At 40.4% G+C, this 26497-nt stretch overlaps 1 protein-coding gene across 1 annotated transcript in view; it reads left to right on the forward strand.

The window, feature by feature from the left end:
- Positions 1-6292: 6292 nt before the first annotated feature.
- The window catches only part of LOC128651748 (promotilin), a 53950-nt gene continuing 33745 nt past the window's right edge, over positions 6293-26497 (forward strand). Inside the window, exons 1-3 of the mRNA XM_053704732.1 lie at positions 6293-6311; positions 6603-6747; positions 15569-15667. Coding sequence (XP_053560707.1) covers positions 6628-6747; positions 15569-15667 — 219 coding nt within the window. The 5' untranslated portion in view covers positions 6293-6311; positions 6603-6627. The remainder of the gene's footprint in view (positions 6312-6602; positions 6748-15568; positions 15668-26497) is intronic.

The following is a 26497-nucleotide window of genomic DNA, read 5'->3' on the forward strand; positions in this document are numbered from 1 at the left end:
CTTAAATTACCTGATAGTATTAAGGTCCACCCCACATTTCATGTGTCACTATTGAAACCATACAGAGCCACTCGTCACTCTCAACTCATTCTTCCACCACCTCCTCAGGCACTGGATCCAGACGAATATGAAGTGCATTCCCTGCTGGATTCCAGGTTCCATAGAGGTGAATTACAATATCTGGTACGCTGGAAAAATTATTCAGCTGATGACGACACATGGGAACCTGCAACCAATCTTAGAGCTCAACGGCTGGTCACTCTCTTCCATCGCAGAAATCCAAATCGTCCCAGACCGGCAACTGTGGGACCGTTGCCCTGAGTGGGGGGTCATGTCAGGAACCTAGCTCCTTCTAGGACCCAGCGGAATCCTTCAAGCAACAAACTTGCAGCTTGCCTTTAAAAACCACCCCAAATCAATTCTCTTTGCTTAGTAATTTGGAGTACAAGGCTACCCTATTTACCTGAGCCTAACTACTTTGAATAACTTGTTTTCTGAACTTTTTTCCTCACAGGAACTTTTTGATACTTTGTTCAACTTTAACTGGAATTCATCCAAACAACTGCAGTGTTCATTAACTTAGGAGCTGACATGCAATCAATTGAATGAACTGCCTGAACCAAACTGCAAGTATTATTCTATGTGTTCTAATGCTTTGTTACTTGGAGAACTTTCACTGTGTAGTTAGTATTTAAAGGAGAGTTACCACAGAACTTGTCACTGAAAATCTGGCTTTAACCCTTATTGAAACATCCTGACTGCAGATTAATAAACAACACAGCTTCCACAGTGAAACTGGAACTTCCACAGAACAGGCTGTGCATTCATTACAGCTCTGCCACACTACAAGTGCAACACAAGACAAGGTACAAGTAATCTCTGCAAATAAAATAGCAATACTGCATGAGCATATGTATAACTGTTAACAGAACCTGGTTACTAGTTAAATATTTATGTGTTACACTGCATAAGACTCTGAGAGTTAATAGAACCATTACTACACCTGCAATTTAAGAACTAAAGCTAACTTAATATTGAGAACAATTTCTACAAATCCTATTCAAGTTTGCTTAACCCTAACTGCATAATCTGGGGTGTGGCAAAATAAACCACTAAACTATCACTATTAGGTGAGAATATCACTAAGCCATAGTGATATTCCTTTACAATAGTGAAACAAAACAATTATTAATAAATTAAGATCTGTGAATTGTGTTCCATCGTTAACTTCATATTTGTAGCCTGACATCTTGTCCCTCCTTGATGGTTGATGTAAGCTACAGTCGTGATGTTGTCCGACTGAAACCTGATGAACCCCCGAGTTGTTAACTGAGGCCAAGCCAGAAGGGCATTGAGAACTGCTCTCAATTCCAGAATGTTTATTGGAAGGAGACTCTCCTCCTGAGTCCATGATCCCTGAGCCTTCAGGGAATTCCAGACAGCGCCCCAACCTAGTAGGCTGGCGTCTGTTGTTACAATTGTCCAATCTGGTCTGCTGAATGGCATCCCCCTGGACAGATGTGGCCGAGAAAGCCACCATAGAAGAGAATTTCTGGTCTCTTGATCCAGATTCAGAGTAGGGGACAAATCTGAGTAATCCCCATTCCACTGACTTAGCATGCACAATTGCAGCGGTCTGAGATGTAGGCGTGCAAAGGGTACTAAGTCCATTGCCGCTACCATTAAGCCGATTACCTCCATGCATTGAGCCACTGACGGGTGTTGAATGGAATGAAGGACACGGCAAGCATTTTGAAGCTTTGTTAACCTGTCTTCTGTCAGGTAAATCTTCATTTCTACAGAATCTATAAGAGTCCCCAAGAAGGGAACTCTTGTGAGTGGAAAGAGAGAACTCTTCTCTTCGTTCACCTTCCACCCATGCGACCTTAGAAATGCCAGTACTAACTCTGTATGAGACCTGGCAGTTTGAAAGCTTGACGCTTGTATCAGAATGTCGTCTAGGTACGGAGCCACCGAAATTCCTCGCGGTCTTAGTACCGCCAGAAGAGAGCCCAGAACCTTTGTGAAGATTCTCGGAGCCGTAGCCAACCCGAATGGAAGAGCTACAAACTGGTAATGCCTGTCTAGGAAGGCAAACCTTAGATACCGGTAATGATCTTTGTGAATCGGTATATGAAGGTAGGCATCCTTTAAATCCACTGTGGTCATGTACTGACCCTTTTGGATCATGGGTAAGATTGTCCGAATAGTTTCCATTTTGAACAATGGAACTCTTAGGAATTTGTTTAGGATCTTTAAATCCAAGATTGGTCTGAAGGTTCCTTCTTTCTTGGGAACCACAAACAGATTTGAGTAAAACCGTTGTCCGTGTTCCGACCGCGGAACCGGATGGATCACTCCCATTAGTAAAAGATCTTGTACACAGCGTAGAAACGCCTCTTTCTTTATCTGGTTTGTTGACAACCTTGAAAGATGAAATCTCCCTTTTGGGGGAGAGGCTTTGAAGTCCAGAAGATATCCCTGAGATATGATCTCTAACGCCCAGGGATCCTGGACATCTCTTGCCCAAGCCTGGGCGAAGAGAGAAAGTCTGCCCCCCACTAGATCCGTTCCCGGATCGGGGGCCCTCACTTCATGCTGTCTTAGGGGCAGCAGCAGGTTTTCTGGCCTGCTTGCCCTTGTTCCAGGACTGGTTAGGTTTCCAGCCTTGTCTGTAGCGAGCAACAGCTCCTTCCTGTTTTGGTGCAGAGGAAGTTGATGCTGCTCCTGCCTTGAAGTTACGAAAGGCACGAAAATTAGATTGTCTAGCCCTAGGTTTAGCTCTGTCTTGAGGCAGGGCATGGCCTTTACCTCCTGTAATGTCAGCGATAATTTCTTTCAAACCGGGCCCGAATAAGGTATGCCCTTTGAAAGGTATGTTAAGTAATTTAGATTTAGAAGTAACATCAGCTGACCAGGATTTTAGCCACAGCGCTCTGCGCGCCTGAATGGCGAATCCGGAATTCTTAGCCGTAAGTTTAGTTAAATGTACTACGGCATCAGAAATAAATGAATTAGCTAGCTTAAGGGTTTTAAGCTTGTGTGTAATCTCATCTAATGGAGCTGATTCAAGGGTCTCTTCCAGAGACTCAAACCAAAATGCTGCTGCAGCCGTGACAGGCGCAATGCATGCAAGGGGTTGCAATATAAAACCTTGTTGAACAAACATTTTCTTAAGGTAACCCTCTAACTTTTTATCCATTGGATCTGAAAAGGCACAGCTATCCTCCACCGGGATAGTGGTACGCTTAGCTAAAGTAGAAACTGCTCCCTCCACCTTAGGGACCGTTTTCCATAATTTCCGTGTGGTGGCGTCTATTGGAAACATCTTTCTGAATATAGGAGGGGGTGAGAAAGGCACACCGGGTCTATCCCACTCCTTAGTAACAATTTCAGTAAGTCTCTAGGTATTGGAAAAACGTCAGTACTCGACGGTACCGCAAAATATTTATCCAACCTACACATTTTCTCTGGTATTGCAACTGTGTTACAATCATTCAGAGCCGCTAACACCTCCCCTAGTAATACACGGAGGTTTTCCAGCTTAAACTTAAAATTTGAAATGTCTGAATCCAGTTTATTTGGATCAGATCCATCACCCGCAGAATGAAACTCTCCGTCCTCATGTTCTGCAAATTGTGACGCAGTATCTGACATGGCCCTAATATTATCAGCGCACTCTGTTCTCACCCCAGAGTGATCTCGCTTACCTCTAAGTTCTGGTAATTTAGATAAAACTTCAGTCATAACATTAGCCATGTCCTGTAGTGTGATTTGTAATGGCCGCCCTGAAGTACTCGGCGTTACAATATCACGCACCTCCCGAGCGGGAGATGCAGGTACTGACACGTGAGGCAAGTTAGTCGGCATAACTTCCCCCTCGTTGTTTGGTGAATGATGTTCAATTTGTACAGAATGACTCTTATTCAAAGTAGCATCAATGCAATTAGTACATAAATTTCTATTGGGCTCCACCTTGGCTTTTGCACATATAGCACAGAGATATTCCTCTGAGTCAGACATGTTTAACAAACTAGCAATTAAACTAGCAAGCTTGGAAACACTTTTCACTCAAATTACAAGTAATATGGAAAACGTACTGTGCCTTTAAGAAGCACAGAAAAAAATTATGACAGTTGAATAATAATGAACCGGAGAAATTATAAAAACTAAATTTTTCCCGGTAAAGGCATAAATTTAGCAAAGGATTGCCCCCATTAGTAATGGATAACTAACCCTTAATAGCAGAAAAAAATGTACAAAATATAAACGTTTTTTATCACAGTCAAAGCACAATCTTACAGGTCTGCTGTGAGTGATTACCTCCCTCAAAATAATTTTTGAAGACCCTTGAGCTCTGTAGAGACGATCCGGATCATGCAGGGAGAGAAAGAGACCTTTGACTGAATTTTTGATGCGTAGCAAAAGCGCCAAAATAGGCCCCTCCCCCTCACACACAGCAGTGAGGGAAGTTCAGTAAACTGTCTTAAATTAAAATAAACGACAGCCAAGTGGAAAACAGTGCCCAAAAACAATTTTTCACCCAGTACCTCAGATAATTAAACAATTTAGCATGCCAGCAAAAACGTTTAAAATCAAATAACATGAAATGTCATTAAACAGCCTGTTGCTAGACGTTCCCACTGCAAGTTAGGCTAAAAATTATATGCATATAGTATTACCCAGTGAAGTGCCATTCCCCAGAATACTGAAGTGTACACATATATACATAAACAGCCTGATACCAGTTGCTACTACTGCATTTAAGGCTGAACTTAAATTATATCGGTATTGGCAGTATTTTCTCAGTCAATTCCATTCCTCAGAAAATAATATACTGCAACATACCTCTTTGCAGGTGAACCTGCCCGCTGTCCCCTGATCTGAAGTTTATCTCACTCCTCAGAATGGCCGAGAACAGCAAAATGAATCTTAGCTACGCCGGCTAAAATCATCCAAAAACTCAGGTAGATTCTTCTTCAAATTCTACCTGAGAAGGAACAACACACTCCGGTGCTGTTTTAAAATAACAAACTTTTGATTGAAGATATAAAAACTAAGTATAATTACCACAGTCCTCTCACACATCCTATCTATTAGTTGGGTGCAAGAGAATGACTGGGTGTGACGTAGAGGGGAGGAGCTATATAGCAGCTCTGCTTGGGTGATCCTCTTGCACTTCCTGTTGGGGAGGAGTTAATATCCCAGAAGTAATGATGACCCGTGGACTGACTACACTTAACAGGAGAAATATATATTTATACTGTATATATATCCTGTATTAGGCTACAATGTGTGATTTTGTAACATTTTGGGATGGTGGTGTGCCACAGGATTTTTTTAATGTAAAAAAGTGTGCCACAGCAAAAAAAAGGTTGCAAATCACTGATCTAGATTACTGACCATACAACATTCTACACAATGATTGTTTGATCAGAGCAGAGGTTAATTTATATTTGTCTGTCCCATAGTAAAGGATGTCCCTAGACCAAATTTTGCAAATAACATTTAAAGGACCAGTCAACACAGTAGATTTGCAAAATCAAGAAATGCAAGATAACAAGACAATGCAATATCACTTAGTCTGAACTTCAAATGAGTAGTAGATTTTTTCTGACAATTTTAAAAGTTATGTCTTTTTCCACTCCCCCTGTACCATGTGACAGCCATCAGCCAATCCCAAATGCATACACGTACCATGTGACAGCCATCAGCCATTCACAAATGCATGCACACTTATTCTTGCACATGTTCATTAGGAGCTGGTGACCCAAAAAGTTTAAATATAAAAAGACTGTGCACATTTAGTTAATGGAAGTAAATTGGAAAGTTGTTTAAAATGGCATGCTCTTTCTGAATAATGAAAGTTTAATTTTGATTGAGTGTCCCTTTAAGTTTAGAGGTTTTAAAACATGAATTTTGCATGCAGATATTTTACAATGCAGTATACAACTGCTGATATACACTATAGATATATGAAAACAAATATTGTATTTATGTACATACTTTATAATGTAGTACAGTATCCATCAAATCTATAAAAAAATATTTTAAGTGGTTTCTAATATAAAACAAAACATTGTTCGTGTCAGATGAGCTATTATTTCAGAAACAGTACTTAGGTAATAAGTAATACCTCTGCCTTGTGTATTTTTAAATTATTTACAGCCATAAAATGCACTGTTTCCAAGGGCCAAAAAAAATCTAAGCATCTGATGTCACAGCTGCGGACACTGATGTTCCTTATAAAAGGTCAAATTAAGTCATTTGGTAAGCACATTTATCCTACTTTTCTCCGGAGCACCAGAAAGGTGAGTGAGTGTGTCTATCTATCTATCTATCTATCTATATTTACCAATAGTTTTCGCTATTTCTTCATTTCTCTTTTAAAATGTTCCCTATGAGTGCTCGGTTTGTCTTAAGTCTTCTCTTTCCACTCACACTTATGTCCCTTACAAATGTGTATAATTGCACCCGATAACTTCTCCTAAAAACGCCACTGTTTTATTCCTATAATTGTCTAGCATAACTGTTACTTATCTCCTCCTTCAATGGTGTGTAATTGCTCCATATATCTTCTGCTCCTACTCTACGTAAAACAGATCCTGGGATATTGCAGCTGTAGATATGGTTTCCAAAGCTGTGGTGTCCACTTTACTGGTGATATATGGCCTCTGCATGCTGGCTGAGAAGACGCAAGCAAGTTTCCCACATTTTTACTCCCACAGTGATGTCTGTAACATGCAGGTATATCAGCCACCATATGTTATATATATACATAGAACAACATAACTAAATAGTCTTTCACCATATGTATTGTGTGTGTGTATATGTATATATATATATATATATATATATATATATACACATATACAGGTATACCCCACTCATACAGCGGGTTAGGGACCGGAGCCCCGCTGTAAAGTGAAAACCCGCCTTAAAGTGAAACAAGGCAGTTTTAGTTTTTTTTTCACTTGCCAGTGTGTTTAAAAACTTGAAAACATGTTTGAACTAACATACATTAGGGGTGCAATAGTGCTACGTTTAGTTTAACACTAGCACAGCACAGTATTATTCAATTAGTATTCAATAAATACTGTACCTGTAAAATAGTGACAATTACTGTAGTAAAATTTGCCAGACTATAGCACTGAGATACAGATTGCACTGTAATGATGTAAACAGAGTGAGCTAAGCATAACAAAATGGTGCCAGACTCTTTTCTCGCAATCTCACGAAGATTACAGCACTGTTTCAAAGTCCTTGGAGGTTAAACTTCAGCTCCACAAAGCGCTGTACTAGCCAGGCCAAAATGTTACTCGCCACTGATCCTTATCACTTGCCCACACCACACCCATGACCCCACCCTTTCTTGCTTATGTTTAGCCATTGTGAAAAACCTTATTGTTTAGTAATTTTTAATATTTGTTATTTTAAACCATAACAAACTAAGGGGCATATTTATCAAACTCTGTATGGAGCTTGATGCCCCTTGTTTCTAAAGACCGCTGCTCCATAACTTGTCCGCCTGCTCTGAGGACGCGGACAGAAATCAACCCGATCGAATACGATTGGGTTGATTGACACCCCTGCTAGCAGCCGATTGGCCACGAATCTGCAGGGGGCGGCATTGCACCAGAAGTTCACAAGAACTGCTGGTGCAATGATGTCCACTTGCACATTGATAAATATGCCCCTAAGTCATTGTATTACAATAATTAAATATAAATATATATAAATATATATAGTATATGCTGTCCATTTGGCAGTGTATAGATGTGGATTTAACATTAACACACTATCTTTCACTACTCGCCACAGTGCAATTTCTACTGCTTCTGGTGCATTTTGTTAATTATATGGATATTATGAAAACTTTTTTTTTTCCATTTTAACCTAACATATAATAATATATTCTTACTGATATATAGCATGACTTCATAACAAAAATGATTTATTAGAGGAACAGTCTACAATATAATGTTTATTGTTTTAAAAGATAGATAATCCCTTTATTAGCCATTCCCCAGTTTTGTATAACCAACACAGTTATATTAATATACTTTTTACCTCTGTGATTTTCTGATAGCCCTGTGATCACATGACTATTTATTTATTATCTTTTGACTTGCATTTAGAACTGTGTTGTGCTAAATCTTAAATAACTCCTTGGGCGTGGACACAATGTTATCTATATAGCCCACATGAACTAGCAGTCTCCTGTTGTGAAAAGCAAATACAAAAAGCATGTGATTAAGAGGCTCTCTATAGAGCCTTTGAAACAGGCAGAAATTTAAACGTTTAAATGTTATAAAGTATATTAATATATCAATGTTGGTTGTGCAAAGCTGGTGAATGGGTAGTAAAGGCATTATCTATCTTTTTAAACAATAACAATTCTGGTGTAGATTGCCCCTATTAAAGGGACATGAAACCCCAAATTTTTCTTTAATGATTGAGATAGAAAATACAATTTTAAATCACTTTCTAATTTACTTCTATTATTTAATTTGTTTTATTCTCTTGGGGTCATTTGTTGAAAGATCAGCAATGCACTACTGGTTTTTAACTGAACACATGGGTGAGCCAATGAAACTCTGTATATACTGTATATACAGTCGCCAATCAGCAGCTAGAACCTAGGTTCTTTGCTGCTCCTGAGCATGCCTAGATAAACCTTTCAGCAAAGGATAACAAGAGAAGGAAATTAAATAATAGAAGTAAATTGAAAAGTTGTTTAAAATTATATTCTCTATCTTAATCATGAAAGAGAAAATTTTGGTTTCATGTCCCTTTAAGTGCTGTAATCGTAGCAATTGAAAACAAGCAGTATGGTCATATTCCAGAGGTGGGGTGCAAGCAGATTTGTTATCAGTGCCACATTTGTACCGTAGGTTTACCACTTCTGCTCTAGGACATTAATAAAAAATAAATATATAGCACTTTGCTTGCTCTCAGTTCATTAAACGTACAGTAAAGTCAAAATTAAAACTTCTGTGATTCAAACAGAGTTAGCAATTTTAACCAACTTTCCCATTTACGTCTATTATCAAATTTACTTCATTCTCTTTTGACTTTAAATGCAAAATACCACTGTAAATGTATTTGTTACTTTACTTAAAGGATTACTTTCTGTTATAATTTGTAAGCTAAACAACTAACGTATTAAAGTTAATAAACATTAATTAAAACCTACTGACCTATATTTTCTCCAAAACGAAGTTTCATAACGTTCTAAAAGTTATATCTTTTATTTGCTGATGATGTCACGTTATCCTGCCCACTATTTTCAGCACTGCATGTTCAAAATACTTAAACCAATAAATTTGTGTTTAAAGCGCCATTTTGAAACCTAGGTATTGTAAACGGATTGGTACAGAGCAAAGGATACCCACGGTGTGGGTTTGGAAAACAATTAAATTTGCAGACAAGATTTCTGATATACGGTAGAGATATGGTAATGAAATGCTATTGATAAAAAGCATATTTGGGGTAGTTAGTTAGTAACAGGCATAGAAAATATTTACTTACAGTGGCCCTTTAACCTTCTATTTATGTAATTTATTTCCTCTTTTCCCTCTGCATACTCTCCATTTACCTCCCCACTTACTAATATTTGATTCTCACTATTTCATTTTCCCCTTCCCTTTAAAACCCTATCGACTAGATTACGAGTTTTGTCGGTAAAGACCCGCAGTGCTAACGCTCTTTTTTTCCCAGCGCACCCTTAAGCCAACGCTGGTATTACGAGTTGTCTGAATGGCTGCGTTATCCTCAGAAAAGGGAGCGTTGAGCAAAATTTAGCTTCCCTTCAACTCTCAATACCAGCGTTGCTTACGGTAGCGGTAAGCTGGAAAAACGTGCTCGTGCATGATTTCCCCATAGGATACAATAGGGCTGAGCTGGCTGAAAAAAAACCTAACATCTGCAAAAAAGCAGCGTTCAGCTCCTAACGCAGCCCCATTGTTTCCTATGGGGAAACACTCTCTAAGTCTACACCTAACACCCTAACATGAACCCCGAGCCTAAACACCCCTAATCTTACACTTATTAACCCCTAATCTGCCGCCCCCGCTATCGCTGACACCTGCATTATACTATTAACCCCTAATCTGCCGCTCCGGACACTGCCGACTCACCTACATTATACCTATGAACCCCTAATCTGCTGTCCCTAACATCGCCGACACCTATATTATATTAACCCCTAATCTGCCCCCCCAACGTCGCCGCCACCTACCTACACTTATTAACCCCTAATCTGCTTACCGGACATCTCCGCCACTATAATAAATGTATTAACCCCTAAACCGCCGCACTCCCGCCTCGCAAACACTATAATAAATTTTATTAACCCCTAATCTGCCCTCCCTAACATCGCCGCAACCTACCTACAATTATTAACCCCTAAACTCCCGACCCCAACGTCGCCGCTACTATAATAAAGTTATTAACCCCTAAACCTAAGTCTAACCCTAACCCTAACACCCCCTAACTTAAATATAATTTAAATAAAACGAAATAAATTTACTATAAGTAAATAAATTATCCCTATTTAAAACTAAATACTTACCTATAAAATAAACCCTAAGATAGCTACAATATAACTAATAGTTACATTGTAGCTATTTTAGGATTTATATTTATTTTACAGGCAACTTTGTATTTATTTTAACTAGGTACAATAGCTATTAAATAGTTAATAACTATTTAATATCTACCTAATTAAAATAATTACAAAATTACCTGTAAAATAAATCCTAACCTAAGTTACAAATACACCTAACACTACACTATCAATAAATTAATTAAATAAATTAACTACAATTATCTAAACTAAAATAGAATTAAATAAACTAAACTATAATACAAAAACAAACAAACACTAAATTACAGAAAATAAAAAAACATTACAAGAAGTTTAAACTAATTACACCTAATCTAAGCCTCCTAATAAAATAAAAAAAGCCCCCCAAAATAATAAAATGCCCTACCCTATCCTAAATTACAAAGTAATCAGCTCTTTTACCAGCCCTTAAAAGGGCTTTTTGTGGGGCATTGCCCCAAAGTAATCAACTCTTTTACCTGTAAATAAAAATACAATACCCCCCCAACATTTCAACCCAACACCCACATACCCCTACTCTAAAACCCACCGAAACCCCCCTTAAAAAAACCTAACACTAACCCCCTGAAGATCTCCCTACCTTGAGTCGTCTTCACTCAGCCGAGCCGAATTCTTCATCCAAGAGGGCCAGAAGAGGTCCTTCATTCAGTTGAAGTCTTCATCCAAGCGGGGCAGAAGAGGTCTTCCATCCGATTGAAGTGTTCATCCAAGCGGCATATTCTATCTTCATCCATCCGGAGTGGAGCGGCAGCATCCTGAAGACCTCCGACGTGGAACATCCATCCTGGCCGACGACTGAACGACGAATGACGGTTCCTTTAAATTACGTCATCCAAGATGGCGTCCCTCGAATTCCAGTTGGCTGATAGGATTCTATCAGCCAATCGGAATTAAGGTAGGAAAAATCTGATTGGCTGATTCAATCAGCCAATCAGATTGAAGTTCAATAAGATTGGGTGATCCAATTAGCCAATCGAATTGACCTTGCATTCTACTGGCTGTTCCGATCAGCCAATAGAATGCGAGGTCAATCTGATTGGCTGATTGGATCAGGCAATCAGATTTTTCCTACCTTAATTCCGATTGGCTGATAGAATCCTATCCGTCATTCGTCGTTGGCCAGGATGGATGTTCCGCGTCGGAGGTCTTCAGGATGCTGCCGCTCCGCATGGATGAAGATAGAAGATGCCGCTTGGATGAACACTTCAATCGGATGGAAGACCTCTTCTGCCCGCTTGGATGAAGACTTCAACCAGATGGAGGACCTTTTCTGGCCCGCTTGGATGAAGAATTCGGCTTGGCTGAATGAAGACGACTCAAGGTAGGGAGATCTTCAGGGGGTTAGTGTTAGTTTTTTTAAGGGGGGGTTGGGTGGGTTTTAGAGTAGGGGTATGTGGGTGGTGGGTTGTAATGTTGGGGGGTATTGTATTTTTATTTACAGGTAAAAGAGCTGATTACTTTGGGGCAATGCCCCGCAAAAAGCTCTTTTAAGGGCTGGTAAAAGAGCTGATTACTTTGTAATTTAGGATAGGGTAGGGCATTTTATTATTTTGGGGGGCTTTTTTTATTTTATTAGGGGGCTTAGATTAGGTGTAATTAGTTTAAACTTTTTGTAATGTTTTTTTATTTTCTGTAATTTAGTGGGGGGGGTTTTGTATTATAGTTTAGTTTATTTAATTGAATTTTAGTTTAGATAATTGTAGTTAATTTATTTAATTAATTTATTGATAGTGTAGTGTTAGGTGTATTTGTAACTTAGGTTAGGATTTATTTTACAGGTAATTTTGTAATTATTTTAACTAGGTAGATATTAAATCGTTATTAACTATTTAATAGCTATTGTACCTAGTTAAAATAAGTACAAAGTTGCCTGTAAAATAAATATAAATCCTAAAATAGCTACAATGTAACTATTAGTTATATTGTAGCTATATATATCCCTTCATTCCTTTCTCTTTTCCCCTATATGTACCTTATTCCTCATTCTTAGAATTCTCCTCTTCCCCATTTTCTATTTTCTGCTTATCCAACACGTCACTTTCCCCTATGCGCAGCTTTCCTACGCAAATTCTGGTAGTTACTCTCATAACATTCCAACAGCTTAAAGGGACATCAAAAGGTTGGGGAAAACAAATATAACATGAGGGCCGTTTTATCATGCCCCGTATGCTGAAATGCCCCGTATGGTCACCGGAAAAAAGAGTTAAGAAGCAGCAGCGGTCTTAAGACCGCAGCTCTTTAACTTATCCGCCACCTCTGAGGTATCCGATCAGGATTATTGACACCTCCTGCTAGCAGCCAATTGGCCGTGAATGTGCGGGAGGCGGTATTGCACAACCATTTCATGCGAAATGCTTGTGCAATGATAAATGCCTACAGAGTATACTGTTGGCATTTATCGATGTGCGGCGGACATGATCCGCTACAGCGGATCATGTCCGCCCGCACAATGTTAAATCAGCCCCATGGTTACTACATGGTTACATGCTTTTGTCTGTTTATATTCTGTGCCAGCAGGTCTCTTTAAAGCACCTTACTAATGACAGATTGTCAAGCTTCACATATTTTTACTGGGCTTCACCATCTTGACACATGGGTATTCCCGGACTTTGTGACAGAAGCAGTTCCAACTCACAGAACAGTGTGCATGAGCTTTACATTTTTTTGCAGTGGTTGTGTTGCTCCATATTATTTATGTGGCTATTTTTATTTATGTTATCCAATTTTTAAACTGCATTTAAAAAAAAAATGTAAACCTCCCACTCTATATTTTGTGTGCACAATACAGCTTTGAAAAAGCAGAAAACTTTACTGATCTGTCAATGTTCACCACTTCCGTAACAGAGTGCAAGAACACATGGGGGCCTAGTTATTATGGTGCGAGCGGACATGATCCGATATAGCGGATCATGTCTGCTGCACATCGATAAATGCCGACAGCATACTGCTGGTGCAATGCCACCCAATGCAGATTCGGCCGCTAGCAGGGGGTGTCAATCAACCCGATCATATTTGATCGGGTTGATTTCTGTCCGCCGCCTCAGAGCAGCTTCGTACGGAGCTTGATAAATATGCCCCATGGACTCCAAGATAGTGGCACCCAGTGTGAAATCACTGACCTTCAACAATCAGCACCTGTAACAGTTTAAAAATTAGATGGTGAGCTGTAACCATTCTGTTGAAGTTGTGTCCAGCAGTTTAAGATCTCTTTATTAGTCATAACTAATAGTACTGTGGACATTGAGAATCCAAAGAGTTTCGCATACTTTAGACATGGGAGATGCACCTGTTCATCAGAACAAATAAGGATGTCACACATAATATGTCACTAATGGCTAACCAAATCCTCATAGATTGAGTTTAAAGGGTATTCTCTAAATGTTCACTGGATGGAATTTGCTTCCGCTGCTTGCTTGACAGAACACTAACAGGCCACTGCAGGGCTGACAATCTCCATAGACACTTGTCAGCATAGCACTGTGCAATTTGGTCATGATAAAGAAGTTTATGATAAATATTATTTGATTGAGATTGTTGGATAAGCATATATGCTCAAGTTAGCTCCCAGATTGCTGTAAAATGTCTATGAAGACTGGCAGCGCTATGTTGACCTGCTGTTTTTCTGTCCAGCAGCTGGTAGGAGCTCATTCTACAAGAGCCTTTTAGCAAATTCTGTTTAAAAAAAGTCATATCTTTTAAAACATCACACTGACTTGTACATATTAATAGACTTACAAGTGGCCAAAGTGCCTTTTAAGTATATATTTCAAACCCCTGTGGGTCTAATTAGGCTTGCAGCTCCTGAGCATGATTTTACCTATGTGATTAAGCCCTCTGCTAGGGTCAGTAGTGGACATATGACAAAGAAAATGCCCTTAAAAGAGGAAGAAGAAAAAAGGATTACAAGAGACAAATAAAAGGGAGAACAGGATTAGTTATGTGGATAAGGAATGTGGATCAATCAAGAGCAGTTAAGTGGGGCAATTATAGGCTAGATTATAAGTGGAGCGCAAAATATCGCTTCCACAAAAGTGATATTGGCGTTCCACTTTGTAATCCCAGCACACTTAAATGTGCACTGGTATTACAAGTTAGGTGCAATGCAAACCTCACAAGAGCACGCTTTCATACGCTCCAATGGGGGCGTCGTTCTCATGCCATCAGACACGGCGTCAGAACTAGCGCAGCGATAGGCAGCAAATGTAAATATATATGTATATGATTATATACATATATATTTATCTGTTTATATATGTGTATACACATAAATATATGTGTATATTAGCATATATATATATATATATATATATATATATATATATATTTACAGAGAACACACAGTTCCCTATAGACTGCAAAGTAAGAACAACATCTACTTTGTGCAGTTATTTTTTATTAAAAAAAAAAGTAAAACATACTTTATTTTCGGACCAATTGGAGATCTGATCTCTGGTTAATTTTTGGAGAGTTAATTGAAATGGCTGGTTATTTATCGTGCCCCCATAGCCGGGAAAATTTGCCTTTTTACGGGGGCGATAAATTAGCACTCCACTTGTAATCTAGCCTTAAAAAAGGAAAAGTATGATGGGTTAAAGGGTCTTACATGAAGCAGTATGTGGAATAAAGGAAGGACTTTGAGTTGGAAATAAAAAAAGCTATAGGGAACAATTATAGGGTGACAAAATGAAAATTATAGGGAGAGGTAATACAGAGACATGTGAATAAAAGGGAAAATAAGAGCCCTAATAAACATTTTTATGAGGTAAGGTGTAGCTCTGTAATATGTGACAATAGGAGGAAATATAGGGAACTGCAATTTGGATTAATAGCAGGCGTTTTAGATTTCATGGAGCATTAAATAGAGAATTAATTAGCAATTACATAGAAATGGTTTAGGAGGTTCAAATAATATTGTGTTCTGATTTTATTCTACTTAAGCAGCATGAGAAGAGCAGAGCATGTAAAAAGTTTGTACAGCAGAGATCAGAAGGCGGGGAGCTCCGAGGAGCCAATGGATTGGAGGAAGATGATATCCCCAAGGTAAGTGTTCTTAGCATCTAAATGAGTGTTGTCCAGCTTAAAGGGACATTATAGTGGGAAATGGCATGTTCTTATTTATTAGAGTATGTAATATTAGGGATGTGCATTCTGCAGTTTCCTTGTTGCCAAATGTGAAAGAAAGTGGCTGCTCATCATTTTTCAGAGCCATTTTTCTTCTTGTGAAAGTGCAACACACTTAAGGGGGTCAATTTATTAAGCAGCAGATGCTGCACCAATCCCCAATTGTTTCTGATCCGCCAGAAACCGAAGTTAATCATAAGACTGTTGCTTCTTAAGTTCTGTAGCGGACTGAAATCATCCCGATCTGATCGATTGATGGCCCCTGCTAGCGGCCAATTGACCGTGAGTGAGCAGGGGCCGGCATTGCATATGCATTTCCCTAGAAATGCTTGTGCAATGTTAAATGCCGACAGCATATGCATCGGGTTTTATCGAGGTTGAGCGGACATGATTCACTACAGCAAATTATGTCCGCTCAACCTATGGTAAATCTACCCCATTATCTGGATTTGCACACATCTTAGTGTTCAACTTTCACACAAAGAAATCCAGCTCAGAAAAGGGCTAAAAACCGCAAACAGCCGCCTTTTTTCGCATTTGCCAGGTAAGAAACTGCAGAATGTACATCCCTAGTAATTTTAACATTAGTGATTATGCAATGCTGCTATGTGTTTAACCCCCCGCAAGGAGATGCTTTAGGAATTTCGAGCATAATCTCACCTTCACAACTATCCCTTTCAGCACCATCACAATCACCTATAAATCTAGCCCTTAGAGAGATAAAATCATCCCTTTAACTTATTAACAATTACTGATGAGACATTCTAGTGTGAAAACAAAATGCTCGGTTTTCTTAAGATTATTTAAAGGGACACTGAACCCAAATTTTTTCTTACATGATTCAGATAGAGCATGACATTTTAAACAACTTTATCATTTACTCCAATTATCAATTTTTCTTCTTTTTCTTGCTATCTTTATTTTAAACGCAGGAATGTAAATCTTAGCAGCCAGCCCATTTTAGGTTCAGCACGATGGATAGCGCTTGCTTATTGGAGGCTGACATTTAACCACCAATAAGCAAGCACAACCCAGGTACTCAACCAAAAATGGTCCGGCTCCTATGCATCACATTCCTGCTTTTTAAATAAAGATAACAAGAGAACAAAGAAAAATTGATAATAGGAGTAAATTAGAAAGTTGCTTAAAATGGCATGCTTTATCTGAATCCCGAAAGAAAAAAATGTGGGTTTAGTGTCCCTTTAATTTTTAAACAAATTCCAGTTTCTTAATATGGTTCTGTTGCAATCCATTAAATATCCATGAAGAAAAAAACATTTTAAGGCAGCTTATTCCAATCCAAGTGATGTTGTTAAAAAGAAAAGAAAATAAATTGATTTTTAAAGACCCATTAGCTAATTCATTAGAGCACATCATTTTCGCATTAGTGACTTGAGCTTACTCTCGCTCAGATTGCAAGTGGAGCAGAAAAAAATAGCACAGGTTGTGTTATCGCACAATCAGATGTTAGAAGTGTATGGTAAAAAAAGGTTTATATGTTTGTGTGTGTATTTGTATGTGTGTATGTATATATGTGTTGTATGTATGGGTATCAAAATCATAGTTTAAAAGTAAGAGGAAAAAACCCCACTATTCAACCTTCAGTTTACCGCACCTTCGGCTTAGTGCTCGAGCAATAGCTGACATGAGTTTTTCAGTGCACCCTCATACTAGTTTATTATGTGATGGATTTAGCACACCCACACTATCCAACGTACAGATGTCACCACACCCTATACTTCTTCGCTAATATATTACTTTCAATTTAAGTGCAACATAAAAGCGCTATAATAATTTGCTAAATGTTAGCGTACAATAGCACTAATTAGTTTTACCACTCCAGGCCTATTTGCCGGATCAGACATGGTTTTTCATGCACAACCTCAGAGGGGCTTCCATTGTGGAATTATCTTAAAAACAGGGCAGTTCCTGTGAGTGGTGAAATCTTTCCTATAGAAAGTAATGAAGCTCACTGGAAATCAAAGTTAGCACTTTAGAAATTAAAGGGACACTGAACCCAAATTTTTTCTTTCATGATTCAGATAGAGCATGACATTTTAAGCAACTTTCTAATTTATTCCTATTATCAAATGTCTTCATTCTCTTGGTATCTTTATTTGAAATGCAAGAATGTAAGTTTAGATGCCGGCCCATTTTTGGTGAGCAACCTGGGTTGTCCTTGCTGATTGGTGGATACATTTATCCACCAATAAAAAAGTGCTGTCCATAGATCTGAACCAAAAAAAACCTTAGATGCCTTCTTTTTCAAATAAATGGCTAGATTACGAGTTTTGCATTATGAGGGGTGCGGTGCTCACTTGCACGTTATTGTCACCGCTCACTTACATACAGCTCTGGTATTACAGGTTTTCCTAATCCCGGCGTTATTAGGCAAGAAGTGAGCGTAAAGAAAAATTGTGCTCCATACCGCACTCCAATGCCAGCGCTGCTTAAGTCAGCGGTGAGCTGGTTTTACGTGCTTGTGCACGATTTCCCCATAGACATCAACACCTACGATTTCCCCATAAACACCTACAATAAAGCAGGGTAAAGCTCTGTAACGCAGCCCCATTGATTCCTATGGGGAAACTAAATTTATGTTTACACCTAACATCCTAACATGAACCCCGAGTCTAAACACCCCTAATCTTACACTTATTAACCCCTAATCTGCCGCCCCCGACATCGCCGATACCTACATTATAATTTATTAATCCCTAATCTGCCGCTCCGGACATCGCCGACATCTACAGTATACTTATTAACCCCTAATCTGCTGCCCCCAAGATCGCCGACACCTACATTATATTTATTAACCCCTAATCTCCCGCCCCCAATGTCGCCGCAACCAACCCACACTTATTAAACCCTAATCTGCCGTCCCCAACGTCGCCGCCGCCAATATAATAAACATTTTAACCCCTAAACCGCTGCACTCCCGCATCACAAACACTAGTTAAATATTATTAACCCTTAATCTGCCGCCCCTAACATCGCCGCCACCTACCTAAATTTACTAACCCCTAATCTGCCGCCCCCAACGTAGTCGCCACAATACTAAATTTACTAACCCCTATACTAAATTTACTAACCCCTAAACCTAAGTCTAACCCTAACACCCCCTAACGTAAACAAAATTAAAAAATCTAAATAAAACCTACTATCATTACCTAAATAATTCCTATATAAAACTAAATACTTACCTATAAAATAAACCTTAAGCTAGCTACAATATAACTAATAGTTACATTGTAGCTAGCTTAGGGTTTATTTTTATTTTACAGGCAAGTTTGTATTTATTTTAACTAGGTAGAATAGTTACTAAATAGTTATTAACTATTTACTAACTACCTAGCTAGAATAAATACAAATTTACCTGTAAAATAAAACCTAACCTGAGTTACACTAACACCTATCTTGCACTACAATTAAATAAATTACATTCATTAAATACAATTACCTAAATTACAAAAAAAACAAACACTAAATTACACAAAATAAAAAACAAATTATCAGATATTTAAACTAATTACCCCTAATCTAACAGTCCTATCAAACTAAAAAAAAAACCCTAGCCAAAACTAAACTACCAATAGCCCTTAAAAGGGCCGTTTGCAGGGCACTGCCCAAAGAAATCAGCTCTTTTACCTGTAAAAAAAAAAAAAAATACAAACAACCCCCCATCAGTAAAACCCACCACCCACACAACCAACCCCCCAAATAAAATCCTAACTAAAAAAACCTAAGCTCCCCATTGCCCTAAAAGGACATTTGGATGGACATTGCCCTTAACAGGGCATTTAGCTCTATTGCTGCCCAAACCCTAACCTAAAAATAAAACCCACCCTATAAACCCTTAAAAAAACCTAACACAAACCCCGAAGATCCACTTACAGTTTTGAAGACCAGACATCCATTCTCAACGAAGCCGGGAGAAGTCTTCATCCAAGCGGCAAGAAGTCCTCAACGAAGCCGGGAGATTGCATCAGCCAATAGGAATTTTTCACCTTTAATTACGATTGGCTGATAGAATTCTATCAGTTAATCGGAATTCAAGGGACGCCATCTTGGATAACGCCATTTAAAGGAACCTTCATTCTTCGTTAGATGTCGGAAGAAGAGGATGCTCCACGCCGGATGTCTTGAAGATGGACCCGCTCCGCGCCGGATGGATGAAGATAGAAGATGCCGGATGGATGAAGACTTCTGCCCGTCTGGAGGACCACTTCTGCCGGCTTGGATGAAGACTTCTCCTGGCTTCTTTGAGGATGGATGTCCGGTCTTCAAAACTGTAAGTGTATATTCGGGGGTTAGTGTTAGGTTTTTTTTAAGGGTTTATTGGGTGGGTTTTATTTTTTGGATAGGGTTTGGGCAGCAATAGAGCTAAATACCCTTTTAAGGGCAATGCCCATACAAATGCCCTTTTAAGGGCAATGGGTGTCAGGGTGCCAGGAATTAGACTGAGACGAGAAGTGCAAAAATAATCACACCTTTATTAATAGCAAAAAATAATAAAAAGTCCACAAATCAAATAACAAGCCAGGAATCAAAAACAGAGCTGGTAGTCAGACGAGCCGAGTCAGGAGCCAAAGCGAATAGTCAGACGAGCCGAGTCAGGAGCCAAAACGAGTAGTCAGACGAGCTGGAATCAGGAACAAGGAGAACAGCAGAGTCAGGAACAAGCCAGGGATCAGGAACCAGGAGGGACGTCAGACAGCCAGGTAATACACAGGAGCTCTCACAAACAGGTCTGAGACAACGCAAGGGCAAAGCATACTGAACAGAGGCCCTTTAAATAATAAGCGATGACATCACAATTGTGAGACTACATCCTGTCTCACGCAGATTATGTACACCTGTCTGGCCATAAAAGGAAGTGCAGGAAATGAGCAGCATCACACAGTATGCACCAAAGTCAGCAAGAGAGGTGAGTAAAATGGCTGCCAGCAGCACATGGGAAACAAAGCAGGGAAAAAACCCTTACAGTACCCTCCCCTCAATGACCCCTCCCCCGCGGGAGGACAAAAGGCTTATTGGGGAAACAGGCATGGAATGCACGGAGGAGGGCGGGAGCATAAACATCAGAGGAGGGAACCCATGAACGCTCCTCCGGACCGTAGCCCCTCCAGTGAACCAAATACTGTACGCGGCCCCTGGACCTACGAGAGTCAATAATGCTGCTGACCTCATACTCCTCATGGTTGTCAACAAAGATAGGATGGGGACAAGGCAACACAGTGGTAAACCGATTACAAACCAATGGTTTCAAGAGGGAGACATGAAACACATTGGAGATGCGCATTGCAGGAGGAAGGTCAAGAGCATAGGCCACAGGATTGACCCATCACAGTATTTGAAAAGGACCAAAATAACGGGGAGCCAGTTTATTGAAAGGCACACGACGGTTCAAGTTGCGGGAGGACAGCCAAACTCTCTCACCAACCTGGTAGGAAGGCCGCGGGCAGACGCCTACGATCAGCCTGGAACTTCTGGCGCTGCATAGAACGATGAAGGCAATCCTGAATCTGCACCCACATGGAACGGAGTTGCCGGAGATGCACCTCCAAAGCCGGAATACCCTGAGACATGAATGAATCGGGCAACAAGGATGGCTGAAACCCATAATTCGCCATGAACGGGGAAAACTTGGAGGAAGCATTAATAGCACTATTACGTGCAAACTCTGCCCAAGGTAACAGTTCAGAGCAATTATTCTGGTGATCTGAGACATAGCAACGGAGGAACTGTTCCAGAGCTTGATTAGACCGTTCCGCAGATTGAGGGTGATATGCCGAGGAGAAGGAAAGCTGGATCCCCATTTGAGCACAAAAGGAACGCCAAAATCTGGAGACAAACTGGCTACCCCGGTCCGACACTATCTCCTTGGGTAACCCATGTAAACGGAAGACCTCACAGGCAAAAATTGAAGCAAGCTCATGAGCGGTAGGCAACTTCTTCAAGGGAATGCAATGTGACATTTTAGAAAAACGGTTAACCACCATAAGGATAACAGTATTGCCATTGGAAACACGGAGCTCGACAATGAAGTCCATGGAAAGATGTGTCCAAGGATGCTCACCATTAGCAATAGGTTGAAGAAGACCCATAGGAAGACGTCGGAGTCTTTTTCTGTGCACAAACTGAGCAGGAGGCAACATACGCAGCAACATCAGAACGAAGACCTGGCCACCAGAATTGTCGAGTGACAGACCAAATCATTTGGTTCTTGCCTGGGTAACCTGCGGCTTTAGGATAGTGGTAAGTGTGCAAAAGTATAGTTCGAAGATTCTCAGGAACAAAACACTTACCACTAGGTTTCTCAGGAGATGCATTGGTTTGTGCAGCCAGGATCTCCTCTCCCAAGGGAGAAGTCAAATTAGTACGTATGGTAGACATAATATGGTCAGGAGGTATAACTGGAGTAGGTACAAACTCCTCCTTGGACAGAGGCGAAAATTGCCGAGAGAGGGCATCAGCCCTAACATTCTTACTACCAGGCAGTTAGGAGACCACAAAATTAAACCGAGACAAAAATAGCGCCCATCTGGCCTGTCGGGGCGACAAACATTTTGCTTCAGATAGATAAGTTAAATTCTTGTGGCCAGTAAGAATGAGCACTGGCACGCTAGTACCCTTGAGTATATGCCTCCATTCCTTGAGTGCCAAAATTATGGCCAGTAATTCCCTGTCACCAATTCCATAATTGCACTCCGCAGGAGACAATTTCTTAGAGAATAAACCACACGGATGCAAGGAACCGTCAGGCCTAGGACGTTGAGACAATAGGGCACCTACTCCAGTCTCAGACACATCGACCTCAAGAACGAAAGGCAGGACAGGGTTAGGATGAGCCAGAACTGGAGCAGCAGCAGAGGCAGTCTTAAGACTATCAAAGGCCTTAATGGCAGTAGGTGACCAATGGAGTGGATCATTCTCTTTACGGGTCATGTTTGTGATAGGTTTGACCAAGGAAGAAACGTTTTTAATAAACTTTCTATAGTAATTGGCGAACCCCAAAAAACGTTGAATAGACCGAAGACCAACTGGGCGAGGCCACTGCAGAACTGTAGATAACTTGTCAGGATCCATGGAGAACCCTGCAACGGAGATAACATAACCAAGGAAGGTTACTTGAGTCTGATGGAACTCACATTTCTCGAGTTTACAAAACAGGCCGTTCTCACGTAGTCTCTGAAGAACCCGTGTAACATCAGAACGATGAGCCTCAAGTGTTGGTGAGTGTATGAGGATGTTGTCTAAGTACACCACAACACACTGTTGCAACATATCTCGTAGGACATCATTAATAAATTCCTGGAAAACAGCAGGATCATTACATAGGCCAAAGGGCATTACAAGATACTCATAATGCCTGCTCCTGGTGTTAAATGTTGTTTTCCATTTGTGGCCCTCCTTGATCCTATGAGATTGTACGCTCCTCTCAAATCAAGTTTAGTAAAGACCGTAGCTCCCTTGAGGCGGTCAAAGAGTTTTGTAATGAGCCGAATAGGGTAAGCATTCTTAATGGTAAGACGATTAAGACCCCTATAATCAATGCATGGTCTTAACTCGCCACCCTTTTTCTTCACAAAGAAGAAACCAGCCCCTGCAGGAGAGCAGGATTTGCGGATGATCCCCCGCGACAGAGCATCGGCAACATACTCCTTCATAGCACAATTCTCCGCAACAGACAGTTGCAAGTCTATGGCACAATCGTAAGACCGATGAGGAGGCAACGTACCGGCACGCACCTTGTTAAAAACATCTAGGAACTCTCGGTACTCCTCTGGCAATTGAGATACCGAAAAAGTGCACAAGACTTTAACTGGTTTCCGAAGACAAGTGGAAATACATTGCGGAGACCACGACAAGATTTCGGACCTGCGCTAGTCGAGACTTGGGTTGTGCTTTTGGAGCCAGCCATAACCCAGAACAACTGGAAAATACAGAGAGTTTATCACCTGGAACTGGAGGGTTTCAAAATGGAGAGCCCCAACACCCATGGACAACGGAGCAGTTTCGTGAGTAACAAGGAGGAGTCCACCCAGGAAAGGGACGAGGATAAACCACCCAAGGTCTGCCCCCGACAGGACCTTAGGTGTGAGCATTTCCCGGTCGTGTAGGACAAGACTTCAAAAGGTGGCCCAGTAACCCACAATAGAGGCAGAGCCCCTCCCTCCTCCTAAAGGCCCTCTACGCCGCGGAGAGACGCATGAATCCGAACTGCATCGGCTCAGCAGTACCTGGTGACTTGGGACCAGGAAGCATTGGTGGGAACGAACTCGTAGGAGACAACGGAAAAGGAGGCTTCCGCAAGTGCTCCTTGAAAGAAGGCCTCTGAGTCTGAAGTCAATTAGGATCAAAAAAGACACCAATGCCTCGAGATCCTCTGGTAAATCACTGTCAGCAGCTTCATCTTTAATCGCATCAGAGAGCCCATGAAAGAAGGTGGCAACAAGGGCTTCATTGTTCCAACCTACCTCTGCGGCAAGCGTATAGAACTCAATGGCATACTGAGCAACAGATCTTGTACCTTGCTGAATGGACATGAGTCGTTTAACAGCAGAGGAGGAACATCAAATACCCTTCGAAAGGAGGCCACAAATTCAGGGTAATTTGAAATCACAGGTTTATTAGTCTCCCACAAGGGATTAGCTCAGGCAAGAGCTGTGTCAGAGAGTAACTAGATGAGAAATCCCACCTTAGCTCTGTCAGAGGGAAACGCCTGAGGTAACATCTCAAAGTAAATGCCCACCTGGTTCAAAAACCCTCTGCACTGATTAGGATCGCCTCCATATCGCTGAGGTAGAGGTGCAGAACCAGACATGCTCCTGGTAGGAGTAGGTGCAGCAGCGGAAACAGGAGCAGCCATAACTTGCGGGACACTTTGGTCCAAATGTGCAGTGCGAGTCAGCAGGGTTTGCAGGGCTAGTGCAAATTGATCCAAGCGGTGATCCTGTTCATCCATCCTGGAAATTATGGCAGGTAAAGGTGGATTATTAGCACCATCAGGATTCATGGCCCTTGCGTAATGTCAAGGTGCCAGGAATCAGACTGAGACGAGAAGTGCAAAAATAATCACACCTTTATGAATAGCAAAAAATAATAAAAAGTCCACAAGTCAAATAACAAGCCAGGAATCCAAACCAGAGCTGGTAGTCAGACGAGCCGAGTCAGGAGCCAAAGCGAGTAGTCAGACGAGCCGGAATCAGGAACAAGGAGAACAGCAGAGTCAGGAACAAGCCAAGGATCAAGAACCAGGAGGGACGTCAGACAGCCAGGTAATACACAGGAGCTCTCACAAACCGGTCTGAGACAACGCAAGGGCAAAGCATACGGAACAGAGGCCCTTTAAATAATAAGTGATGACATCACAATTCTGAGACTGCATCCTGTCTCACACGGATGATGTACACCAGTCTGGCCATAAAAGGAAGTGCAGGAAATGAGCAGAATCACACAGTATGCACCAAAGTCAGCAAGAGAGGTGAGTAAAATGGCTGCCAGCAGCACATGGCAAACGAAACAGAGAAAAACCCCTGACAATGTTTTTTTTTTTAGTTAGGATTTTATTTGGGGGGTTGGTTTTATTTTTGGGGGGGTTATTTGTATTTTTTTTACAGGTAAAAGAGCTGATTTCTTTGGGGCAATGCCCCCCAAAAGGCCCTTTTAAGGGCTATTGGTAGTTTAGTTTAGGCTAGGGTTTTTTTTTATTTTGGGGGGGCTTTTTTATTTTGATAGGGCTATTAGATTAGGTGTAATTATTTTAAATATCTGATAATTTGTTTTTTTATTTTGTGTAATTTAGTGTTTTGGTTTTTTTTGTAATTTAGGTAATTGTATTTAATTTATGTAATGTATTTAATTGTTGTGTAATGTTAGGTGTTAGTGTATATCAGGTTAGGTTTTATTTTACATGTACATTTGTATTTATTTTAGGTAGGTAGTTAGTAAATAGTTAATATCTATTCACTAACTATTCTACCTAGTTAAAATAAATACAAACTTGCCTGTAAAATAAAAATTAACAGTAAACTAGCTACAATGTAACTATTACTTATATTGTAGCTAGCTTAGGGTTTATTTTATAGGTATTTAGTTTTAAATAGGAATTATTTAGGTAATAGTCATTTTTATTTATATATAGTTAGGTGGTGTTAGGGTTAGACTTAGGTTTAGGGGTTAATAAATTTAGTATAGTGGCGGCGACGTTGAGGGCGGCAGATTGGGGTTAATAAATGTAGGTAGGTGGCGGCGATGTTAGGGACAGCAGATTAGGGGTTAATATTTAACTAGTGTTTACGATGCAGGAGTGCGGCGGTTTAGGGGTTAATATGTTTATTATAGTGGCGGCGATGTCGGGAGCGGCAGAGAGAGGGCCTCGGTTTAGGGGTTAATAGGTAGTTTATAGGTGTTAGTGTACTTTTTAGCACTTTAGTTATGAGTTTTATGATACAGCTTTGTAGCGTAAAACTCATAACTACTGACTTTAGATTGCGTTACGAATTTTGCGGGATAGGCTGTACCACTCACTTTTTGGCCTACGAAAAAAGCTTGTAATATCGGCGCTATGGAAGTCCCATTGAAAAAAGACTTTACGGAAATTGCGTAAGTTAATTTGCGGTACGGCCAAAAAAGTGTGTGGGACAGCTTTTTTGACAAGATTCGTAATAGCAGCGGTAGTGAAAAAGCAGCGTTATAACCCATAACGCTGCATTTTTACTCATAACGCAAAACTCATAATCTAGC

Source organism: Bombina bombina, chromosome 3, assembly GCF_027579735.1.
Source record: "Bombina bombina isolate aBomBom1 chromosome 3, aBomBom1.pri, whole genome shotgun sequence".
Classification (NCBI taxonomy): domain Eukaryota; kingdom Metazoa; phylum Chordata; class Amphibia; order Anura; family Bombinatoridae; genus Bombina; species Bombina bombina.